This window comes from Mobula birostris, chromosome 4 (genome assembly GCF_030028105.1).
Source record: "Mobula birostris isolate sMobBir1 chromosome 4, sMobBir1.hap1, whole genome shotgun sequence".
Lineage (NCBI taxonomy): Eukaryota > Metazoa > Chordata > Chondrichthyes > Myliobatiformes > Myliobatidae > Mobula > Mobula birostris.
The window spans coordinates 193,678,035-193,690,296 of NC_092373.1; the positions used below are offsets into that span (position 1 = coordinate 193,678,035).

The 12,262-nt window shown below is 42.2% G+C and overlaps 1 protein-coding gene across 3 annotated transcripts in view; it reads left to right on the top strand.

Annotated features, from left to right (window-relative positions):
• The window catches only part of dnaaf9 (dynein axonemal assembly factor 9), a 179,344-nt gene that overhangs the window by 28,838 nt on the left and 138,244 nt on the right, over window positions 1-12,262 (top strand). For all 3 annotated transcript variants that reach the window (XM_072256716.1, XM_072256715.1, XM_072256718.1), the window contains exons 3-4: window positions 4,530-4,649; window positions 5,950-6,074. In XM_072256716.1, the coding sequence (XP_072112817.1) occupies window positions 4,530-4,649; window positions 5,950-6,074 (245 nt within the window). The remainder of the gene's footprint in view (window positions 1-4,529; window positions 4,650-5,949; window positions 6,075-12,262) is intronic.

Genomic DNA, 12,262 nt, shown 5'->3' on the forward strand with positions numbered 1-12,262 from the left:
CTAATGCGTATGGAATATTTATGACCAAATGGAAATGGCATTTTTTTGGGGGGAAAAAGGGAAAGGCATAAGAGCTGGGGTCAGAGTGTTTAATCCAAAAGCATCCTTAATCCTTAACATTGATTTCCTGAGCTTCCAGTAATGCCCCCTGCCCCACTCTCTACCTCACTATTCCCCATCCTCTTTTCCCTCTCTCACCTTTATCTCCTTGCCTGCCTATCACCTTCCTCTGGTGCTGCTCCCCCTTTTTCTTCCTTCCATGGCCTTGTGTTCTCTCCTGTCAGACTCCCGGTTCTCCGGCCCTGTATCTCGTTCACCAATCAACTTACCAACTCTTTACTTCATCCCTCCCCCTCTTGATTTCACCTATCACCTTGTGTTTCCATCTCCCCTCCCCTACTTTTTAAAATCTACTCCTCACCTTTTTTTTCTCTGGTCCTGTCGAAGGATCTTGGCTCAAAACATCGACTGTACTTTTTCCATAGATGCTGTCTAGCCTGCTGTGTTGCATCCTTAACCTGTTGTGGGTGTCATACATAAGGATTGTATAGGCTTTAGGTACAACAGAGATTTAGCAAAATACTTCTAGATTTTGTGAACTTAAATTATGTAGGTGGATGAGGCAATCATAAGGAAAGCGTACCAGTATGTTTATTTTCTTAGGAGTTTAAGGAGGTTGTCACCCAACACTCTACAGATATATTGTTGAAAGTATTCTGACTGGTTGCATCATGGTGAGGTATGGCAACTCAAATGCTCAGGAACGTAAGAAGCTACAGGGAGTGGTAGGCACTGCCAATAAATCACAGGCACATTCCTTTCCATAGTTGGAAGTATCTATAGGAGACAGTCCTGGAGGAAGCACCGTTCAGGTCATGCCATTTTTTTTTTCTTTTGCAGCTACTATCAGGCATAAAGTGTGGAACTTGAAGTTCCATATTGCCAGGTTAAAGAGCAACTGTTTCCTTTCAACCATTTTGTTTTTGAACCAACAGGCAAAACCCTAATTACCACAGTTTAGCAATAAATGTGACCACTTTGATCTCTTTTACTAAAATGGACTCAGTTATTTTTCTTATTTGTCTTTTTTTGTGGAAGTTGTGTATAACTTATGTTTTTATTGTCAGCACTGCTTATATGGTACTAATTATTTGTCATTCTGTCTTGATTCTCGGTCAACATCATGCCGAGCTGCAATGTCCATCAATGTCATTGCTCAGACTTAGTTGTTTTCAGGTCTGTATGGCTGGTTTTGGGGGGAAAAAGTGAGAGAAGATCAGGTTAGAATGTAGGGATGGGATGAAGGGGACTTAAAAGTCATGTGCAATAGATGAAGAGTTTGGGCAGGTGTTCGACTTTGGGTTAGGGTACGCCATGGGCGAACATCAGCAGTCCTGGAGTTCCGGTGGGTAGGTGCTGAGGAGACGAGAGTAAGTTGGCAAGTCCCAGATCAAAAGTCCATATGGGTAGTGAGTCTACTTTGGTGAGTCAGTGGTGGAGAGGATCAGCGGCTTTAATTCCCTGGATGTGCGATATTGGATAACCTGTCTGGGTGCTGCAAGAAAGTTTGGTATGTCACTAAACACTTTAAACTTCTACAGATGTACTGCTAAAAGTATCCTGACTGGTTGTATCATGGTATCATATGACAATTGGAATGTGCAGGAAGCTGCAGAGAGTAGTGGAGTTGGCTCAGTACATCAGGGGCACATCCCTCCCTGCCATCGGTAGTATTTACATGAGGTGCTGCCTCAAAAAGCTGATATCTGTCACCATCCAGGCCATGCTGTCTTCTTGCAGCTAGCATTGGACAGGAAACACAAAGGCCTGAAGTCCCACACCAGTCAAGAACAGTTACTTCCCTTCAATTATTTGGTTCTTGAACCAATTTGTCCAACAAAATCAGTACAGCAACACTGACCACTTAGCACTTGGCTTCACTACTGAGCAGGTGAGAAGGGCTCTGGGGAAACTCAGACATGGCAAAGCATTGGGACCAGATGGTGCGAACCCCAAGGTCCTGAAGGAGTGTGCTGAGCAGTTGTGTGTCATTCTCCAGTGCATTTTCAATCTGAGTCAGCCTGGAAAGGGTCCCGACTATGTGGAAAACATCATGTGTGGTCCCAGGACCCAGGGAGGCCAACTGAAGTTCTTGAATGACTACCGTCCAGTGGCCCTGACCTTGCACATCATGAAGACCCTCGAGATGCTGGTCCTGGCTTACCTCTGACCCCTGGTCAGATCAGCCCTGGATTCCCTGCAGTTTGCCTACCACGAGCACATTGGAGTTGATGATGCTGTCATCTACCTGCTGAACAGAGCCTACCCCAATTTGGAAAAGCAAGGCGGCACTGTGAGGATCATGTTTTTAATTTCTCAAGTGCCATACAGCACCCTCATTGCTGGGGGGAAAGCTCAGTTCAGTGTAGTTTGGGCACTTCCATTGTATCCTGAATAATGGACTTGCCTGACTGGTAGACCACAGTATGTGTGGATTCAGAGCTGTGTGTCAGACATGGCTACAAGCAGCTCTAGGACCCACTGGGGCTGTATTGGCTCACCTTCTCTCTACCCTGTATACCTCGAACTTTAGATATAACATTGAGTCATGTCATCTGCAGAAACTCATTGATAACTCAGCAATAGTTGGGTGTGTAAAGGGAGGACGGGAGGAAAAATCCTGATGTAGGACTTTATCTTACTAATGTTGAGCTGCAAATGGTTCAGTTTGCACCACTTGACAAAGGAGATGCTGATGGACTTCAGGAAGACCCAGCCTGCATTGCTTCCTGTTGATGGTGAGGATTTGAATGTGGTGAGGAACGACACGTATCTGGGGGTGAACCTTGATGACAGACTTGAGTGGAGCACCAACACAGGGGTTGTGTACAAGGGCCAGAGTCGCCTCTACTTCCTGATGAGACTGAGGACCTTTGGCGTATGCAGGCCACTCCTTCACATGTTCTACCAGTCTGTTGTTGCCAGTATGATCTTCTATGCGGTGGTGTGCTGGAGCAATGGCATCAACACGGGTGATGCCAGCAGATTCAATAAACTGATTGGAAAGGCTGGCTCTGATATTGAAGTCAAACTGGACGCACTGGAGGCTGGTAGAACAAAGAACCCTATGGAAAATCCTGGCGATTTTGGACAATGTTTCTCACCCTCTGCGTGCTACCTTGGCTGAACAGAAAGCACTTTTAGTAATAGACTAGGGCAACTGCCCTGCTCTCAAGAGTGCTATATGAGGTCATTCTTTCCCTTGGCCATTAGGCTCTATAATGAGTCAACTTGTAACTGGGGAAATGATGACCACCTCCTGTTAGACTGTTTGTGGTAACTTAGTTTTTATTCTTTCCACTTCTCTAATATTTATATTTGTGCACTTGTAATGCTACTGTTGTAATTTCCTTTGGGATTAATAAAGTATCTATCTATCCACAGTGGACTTTTTTTTTCTTGCTTTAATTGTATTTTTCTTGTATAATTTTGTATAATTTATGTTTAGCTTACGTTTTTCTTGTAAATGTTGTGAATCAGATGCTATGTGACTATGATGCTCTGTACATTTTTCATTGCACCTGTGCATACATGTACTTGTGCATGTGGCAGTAAACTTGACTTTGACATGTTTGGTGACCCTTTTGCCGAATGTGGCTATGGCACCTCTTTTGTAGAACAGTGCAGAATCAATATCACTATGTTGTATATGGGTTTTTTTTTCTCTCTGATTTGGAGTGGTCTTTGCTTTAATTAACTTTTTTCTTGTAAATCATTTCATGCTGGGAAGGACAACTCTGTTGAATTAAATAAGCAATAAATATTGATAACGCAAGTTATAGTGTCCTTAAAACTGAGTCGATAGGTTGTGGAATCAATTCGGTATTGGGGTGAGTGAAGTTCTCTCCTTTTGCTCAAGAGCCTGATGGTTGAACTCTTCCTGAACCAGCTGATGTGGGACTTGCGGTTCCTGTATCTCCTTCCTGATGGCAGCAGTGAGAAGAGAGCATGACCTGGATGGAGGGGCTCCTTATGATGGATGCTGCGTTGCTGCAACAGCACTCCATGTAGATGTGCTTACTGATGGCGAGGGCTATACATCTGAGGGACTGGCATGTAACCAGTACTTTTTGTAGTCCCCCCCCCCCCCCCCCCCCATTCAAGAGCATTGGTGTTCCCATACCGGGTCATACTGGCCATGTCCAGTTCTCTAAAATCCTGGTGCTTCATGTTTTTTTCTTAAAACTGCCTTATCAACTTGTCCTGCCACTAGTAAGTATTTGGGCATGTCTGGGTCTGTAGCTGTGAAGTTCCCGTGCCTTTCTCATTTTCCCCTTATCTGAAATTTTGTCTGCCATTTTAGCCAACCAGTCTTTTCACAATTCTCATATTTTCTTCTGCTAACTTTGAAATTCTGTCTTGTATATCATCAGAAGTGTTCCATTTAAATTTATAATAGTAAATGGTTTGAAAAATAGTGTCAAAATTTCCTTGTGCATTTTTGTGGTAAGTTGTGTTTTTTTTTGCAGGTATTGACAGCAGGTATAATGAGGGCTGTAGAGAACTGGCAAATTATCTGCTGTTCGATCTGTATAATTTGACTAACATTGATTCTGACGTTACTGATTTGCCAGAAGAAGTGCTTGATGGTAAATATGTAATCTTTATCTTTCATGCACATAGAGGAAGTAAGTGAATCATTGAATTCTGTTTGTCTACTTATGAACAATTTCCCCGTTAAGGTATTTCTTTATGGAAGAAAGTGGAAATTGGGAGGGCAAGTGTCATTGAATAGGAATTTTCTTCTAAATTCACTATGCATGCTCTCACCCTGCCCGTGTCTTCAGCCACCGTTTAGCGCTGCTTGCTTAAGCCATTTGAGTTATAATCACCAGTGAACGTTGCGTATTACATTCTCAATATAAACCTTCTCCATCAACATTTCTTAAAAAAATCTGAAAATAGATTAAAAAAGTAAATGCTTTCCCTCAAAATATCTGTTCTTGTTATGTCCAATACCAATTAATGCTATTGTCAAATTTCAGGCCTTTCTCATTATGATAACAGATATGGTACTTTTCTCATGCTGACATTATATTTCCTTGGATTTTTCTTTTCCCATATGTTTTGCCAGATATTTTGTTGTAAAGAACTGCAGCACAGAAACAAATCTTTCAGTCCATCTGGTCCATGCCAGCCTGGTCTTCTACTTCGACCCATCTATCTGCACCTGGATGATAAATTTCCATATCTCTCTTATCCATGTACCTATCCAAATGTCTCATACGTATCTAACACTTCCGCTGGCAGCTCTGATCACACTCGCACCACACTGTGAATGAAGTAGTCCCCTCACCAGATTCCATTTAAACATTTCACCTTTCACGCTAAACCTATAATCTCTAGTTCTAGTCTCTCCTAACCTGATGGGAAAGTGCCTGCTTGCATTGACCCTATCTGTACAGGATCTCCCTCATTCTCCTGTGCTCCAGTGAATACTGTGAAGTCCTAGCCTATTTAACCTTTCCCTATAACAGGTCCTCAAGTCTTGCCACATCTGTGTGAGTTTTCTTTGCATTCCTTCAGGCTCATTGATATTTCTCCTGTGGATAGGTGAACAGAACTGCACACAAGTTTGGCCTCGCTAACATCTCATATAATTTCAGCATAACACCTCAACTGTATGTCTCAGAGGACTTTAGTTGCTCTAATGGCGTGTGCATAGAATGGACAGAGCTGTGGTATGCATTTTATATTGCAGAAAGCATTTCATGTAAATGTCAGACTATTTTTTTCTTTGAAACATTTGGAAGAACCCTTATTTCCATTCCATTGATAAAGGTGGAATTATGTAATTATTATTCATTTCAATTAGGATATCTTGTCTTTAATTGGATTCATTGTACTAATAATCAAAAACATGGTAATTAAATTCCCATTCTGTTTCAGATGTAATCCTACTGATAAAGCCTGAGAGTGTTCATCTATATTGCAACCCAATAAATTATAACTATCTTCTGCCTTATGTGGTATATTGGAAAAATCTACACCTTCATTGTTTGACAGAAAAAGAAGTAAGTAATAAAAATGATATTGTATCAGAAAATAATAGTCGAGCAGGCATGCAAAATTCATGATGTTATAGCATTCTTACTCAGAAATGTTTCAGTATTGATCTGAAACCTATTTGAGGGGGCAAGTCCATCATAAATATTTTTCTATGGTTAATGATAAAATCAAACAAAGATAGCCATTCTATTTCTGCCGGCTTGCATGCAACTTTAAGCACTCTCTGCTGTTGTGCCTTGCAGGTTGAATTCTATCATATTATATTCACTGCTTCCTTTAGGTTCCTTTATCTTGAGTTTTCTAATCAATTCAGGTTCATTGCAGAACACCCAATTCAGAATAGCTGATTCACTAGTGGGCTCAACCACTAACTGCTCTAAAGAGCCATCTCATAGGCGTTCTACAAATTACCCCTCTTGGGATCCAGTGCCAACCTGATTTTCCCAATCTAGCTGCATATTAATATCCCCCATGACTACTGTAATATTGCCCCTTTGACATGAATTTTCTATCTCATGTTGTAATTTGTGGAACACATCTTTGCTACTGTTTGGAAGTCTGTATATAACTCCCGGCAGGATCTTTTTCCTCTTGCAGTTCCTTAGCTCTACCCACGATGATTTTACACCTTCCAATCCTATGTCACCCCTTTCTAGTGCTTTGATTTCATTTTTTAACAACAGAGCCAACCCCCCCCCTCCGTTTACCTTCCTGTCCTTCAATACTATGTGAATCTTTGAATGTTAAGCTCCCAGCTATAATCTTCTTTCAGCCATGATTCTGTGATGCCTACAATGTCACTAATGTCAGTTTGTAATGGTGCTACAAATTCATCTGCCTTTTCATATATAACACCTTCAGTCACGTATTCATCACCCTTTTCGATTTTTGTCCCCTTCTGTGAGTGAGTGAGGCCTCTGTTGGTCAGAGTTGACCATGAATATTGCATTCTAGTGGTCTAGATACATAAACCTGGGCAATACGATATAGAGAGCAAGCTGTTGCTCGTGCAGCAAGCTCCCCCTCTCCACACATCTGATAAACACAAAGGAATGGCAGAGACTGATACAGTTTGGGACCCGCAGCTTTGCAGGAGTTGCCCGTCAGCATTGAACACAGTGCAGGTCTGCCTTAGGGACTCTAGTTCTGGAATTTTCCTCCTGGCTGCCTATTTCCCTTCTTTCTTCTGACAGTCACTCAGTTACCTGCCTCCTGCAACCTAGTGGAGACTACCTCCCTGTAACTCTTATCTATCACCTCCTCAGTCTCCTGTATGAGCCAAAGGTAATTTGGCTGCAGCTCAGTGCACTGTGCAGATGTGGTTATCTGGGAGGCTGGAGGTCTCCCAGAATTCCCACGTCTCACGTAAAGAAGGCAGCACCACTCCTGAAGCCATGCTCAGTGCTCACACTGCCTTAACAGACGAGGAATGAAGAATAAAGAAGAAACAACTTACCAACTACTTACTTATCTACCCCAAGCCCGATGAGTCAAAGCCACTTGAACACCAGTCCACTCCCACAATGGTTGCTGCACTTGCCCCTGCCTTATTTTTATTCGCATGACTATTTCATGAATTCTGTTCACTGGTTGGGTGCAGTCCCAAATCCGAAAACTGCCACAAAACGCTGCCTTTAATCTTCAATCACAATATCAGGTTCACTTTTATATACAAAATATTAGTAAAAGGACAGAAGATCAATTTAACTTGAGCTTTCTATGGAAATTATAATTCCATGAGACTATACGATGTAGGAGCAGAAGTAGGCCATTTGGCCCATCGAGTCTGCTTTGCCATTCAATCATGGGCTGATACAATTCTTCCAGTCATCCCTGCTCCACCACCTTCACCCCATACCCTTTGATGCCCTGGCTAATCAAGAATCTATTGATCTCTGCCTTAAATACACCTAATGACTTGGCCTCAACAGCCGCTCGTGGCAACATATTCCACAGATTTACCACCCTCTGACTAAAAGTAATTTCTGCGCATCTCAGTTCTAAAAGGATGTCCTTCAATCCTAAAGTCGTGCCCTCTTGTCCTAGAATCCCCTACCATGGGAAATAACTTTGCCATATCTAATCTGTACAGGCCTTCTAACATTCGGAATGTTTCTATGAGGTCCCCGCTCATTCTCCTGAACTCCAGAGGATACAGCCTAAGAGCTGCCAGATGTTCCTCATATGGTAACCTTTTCATTCCTGGAATCATTTTTGTGAATCTTTTCTGAACCCTCTCCAATGTCAGTATATCCTTTCTAAGATAAGGAGCCCAAAACTGCACACAGTACTCCAAGTGTGGTCTCATGAGTGCCTTACAGAGCCTCAACATCACATTCCTGCTCTTATATTCTATACCTTTAGAAATGAATGCCAACATTGCATTCGCCTTCTTCACAACTGACTCAACCTGGAAGTTAACCTTTAGGGTATCTTGCACAAGGACTCCCAAGTCCCTTTGCATCTCTGCGTTTTGAATTCTCTCCCCCATCTAAATAATAGTCTGCTTGTTTATTTCTTCCACCAAATTGCATGACCATACACTTTCCAGCATTGTGTTTCATTTGCCACTTCTCTGCCCATTCCCCTAAACTATCTAAGTCTCTCTGCAGGCTCTCTGTTTCCTCAAAACTACCCGCTCCTCTACCTAGCTTTGTAACATCAGCAAATATAGCCACAAATCCATTAATACTGTAGTCCAAATCATTGAATACATCGTAAAAAGCAGCGGTCCCAACACCGACCCCTGTGGAACTCCACTAGTAATCAATAGCCAGCCAGAATAGGATCCCTTTATTCCCACTCTCTGTTTTCTGTGGACCAGCCAATGCTCCACCCATGCTAGTAACTTCCCTATAATTTTGTGGGGTCTTATCTTCCTAAGCAGCCTCATGTGTGGCACCTTGTCAAAGACCTTCTGAAAATCCAAGTACACTGCGTCTCCTGCATATCCTTTGTCTACCCTGCTTGTAATTTCCTCAAAGAATTGTTGTAGGTTTGTTAGGCAGGATTTTCCTTTCAGGAAACCATGCTCACTTTGGCCTATCTTGTTATGTGCCTCCGGGTACTCTGTAATCTCATCCCTAACAATCAATTCCAACAACTTCCCAACCACTGATGTCAAGCTAACAGGTCTATGGTTTCTGCTGCCTCCCAGCCTTCTTAAATAGCGGAGTAACATTTGCAATTTTCCGGTCATCCGGTAGAATGCCAGAACCTGTCGATTCTTGAAAGAACATTGGTAATGCCTCCGCAATCTCTCCAGCTACTTCCTTCAGAACCCAAGGGTGCATTCGGTCAGGTTCAGGAGATTTATCCACCCTCAGACCATTAAGCTTCCCGAGCACCCTCTCAGTTGTAATTTTCACTGCATGTACTTCACTTCCCTGAATGTCCACTATACTACAGACATTTTCCACTGTGAAGACTCATGCATTCAGTTCTTCTGCCATCTCTGCATCTCTCATTACAATATCTCCAGCGTCATTTTGTATTGATCCTATATCTACCCTTGACTCTATTTTACCCTTTATATACTCAAAAAAAGCTTTTAGTACCTTCTTTGATATAAGTCGCCAGCTTCCTCTCATAATTCATCTTTTCCTTCTGAATGACGTTCTTAGTTCCCTTCTGCAAGTTTTTAAAAGCTTCCCAATCCTCTGTCTTCCCACCTGCTCTGGCTTCCTTGTATGCTCTCTCTTTTGCTTTAATATTGGCTCTGACTTAACATGTCAGCCACAGTAGTGTCCTCCTTCCCTTTGAAAAATCGCAAGTAACTAAAAAGTTTCTCCAAGCATTAAAGTAACATAGACCTAAAAATGCATCAACTACAATTTAAATTCTTACTGAGAATGCCAAAAACATTGAATAATACACAAGCAAGGAAGGGGGAAATCTTGCAAATGTCCTTGTGAATTATTTTAATTCCACATTTCAAACTGGAGTTATTGCAGAAGATGCATTTTAATGTCATGTGAATTATTTGACACAATCATAAATTGCTGAGCACTTTTGATATGTAAGTTTGAAAATGAATACTTTGCATCCATGTCACTGAATTTTTATGTTGTGGGAAGAGGGCAGTCTAATTCGCAAAGCTGATCGGTTTTTGTTATTTTCTTTCTGTTACTAAGTTTTATCACACCAGTCATATCCTATATTATGTGTTCCATAGTATTTTCTGAGAAATTTAACAAATTATTCTGATTGGAATAATGCCCATTCAATACATTTTGTTACACTTCAGTCTTGATTGAAGAATCAGAATCAGGTTTATTATCACTGGCATGTGACGTGAAATTTGTTAACTTAGCAGCAGCAGTTCAATGTAATACATAATCTAGCAGAGAGAAAAATAATAAAAATAAATAAAGAAGTAAATCAATTACGGTATACGTATATTGAATAGCTAAAAAACATACAAAGACAGATATACTGGATTTTTTAAAAAAAAGTGAGGTCGTGTCTAAAGATTCAATGTCCATTTAGGAGGGCAGTGGGGAAGAAGCGCTTCCTGAATTGCTGAGTGTGTGCCTTCAGGCTTCTGTACCTCCTACCTGATGGTAACAGTGAGAAAAGGGCATGCCCTGGGTGCTGGAGGTCCTTAATAATGGGCACTGCCTTTCTGAGACACCGCTCCCTAAAGGTGTTCTGGGTACTTTGTAGGTTAGTACCCAAGATGGAGCTGACGAGATTATAACCTTTTGCAGCTTCTTTCGGCCCTGTGCAGTAGCTCTTTCATACCAGACAGTGATGCAGCCTGTCAGAATACTCTCCACGGTACAACTATAGAAGCTTTTGGGTGTATTTGTTGATGTGCCAAATCTCTTCAAACTCCTAATAAAGTATAACAGCTGACTTGCCTTCTTTATAACTACATCGATAAGTTGGGACCAGGTTAGATCCTGAGAGATCTTGGCACACGGGAACTTGAAACTGCTCACTCTCTCCACTTCTGATCCCTCTGAGGATTGGTATGTGTTCCTTCGTCTTACCCTTCCTGAAGTCCACAATCAGCTCTTTCGGCTTACTGACGTTGAGTGCCAGGTTGTTGCTGCGGCACCACTCCACTAGTTGGCATATCTCACTCCTGTACACCCTCTCGTCACCACGTGACATTCTACCAACAATAGTTGTATCATCAGCAAATTTATAGATGGTATTTGAGCTATGCCTAGCCACACAGTAATGTGTATATAGAGAGTAGAGCAGTGGGCTAAGCACACAGCCCTGAGGTGCGCCAGGGTTGATCGTCAGCGAGGAGGATATGTTGTCACTAATCTGCACAGATTGTGGTCTTCTGGTTAGGAAGTCGAGGATCCAATTGCAGAGGGAGGTATAGAGGCCCAGGTTCTACAACTTCCAATCAGGATTGTGGGAATGACGGTTTTAAATGCTGGGCCATAATCGATGAACAGCATCCTGATGTAGGTGTTTGTGTTGTCTAGGTGGTCTAAAGCCGTGTGGAGAGCCATTGAGATTGCATCTGCCATTGATCTATAGTGGCAATAGGCAAATTGCAATGGGTCCAGGTCCTTGCTGAGGCAGAAGTTCAGTTTCGTCATGACCAACCTCTCAAAACATTTCATGACTGGTGATGTGAATGCTACTGGGCAAAAGTCATTAAGGCAGCCCACATTATTCTTTTTAGGAACTGCTATAATTGTTGCCTTTTTGAAGCAAGTGGGAACTTCCGCTTATAGCAGTGAGAGGTTGAAACTGTCCTTGAATACTCCTGCTAGTTGATTGGTACAGGATTTCAGATCCTTACCAGGTACTCCATTGGGACCTTTCCACTTGCGAGGATTCACTGTTTTTAAAGACAGCCTAACATCGACTTCTGAGACGGAAGTCACAGGGTCATCAGGTACAGCAGGGATATTTACAGCTGTAGTTGTGTTCTCCCTTTCAAATTGTGAATGGAAGGCGTTGAGTTCATCTGGTAGTGATGCATCACTGCCATTTATGCTATTGGGTTTCATTTTGTAGGTAGTAATGTCTTGCAGACCTTGCCAAAGTTGCCGTGCATCTGATGTCGCCTCCAACCTCATTCAAAATTGTCTCTTCGCCCTTGAGATAGCCCTCCACAAATCATACCTGGTTTTCTGGGGCAGACGTGGATCACCAGTCTTGAATGCCACAGAGCTAGCCTTCAGCAGACGACATACCTCCTGGTTCATCCATGGCTTTTGGT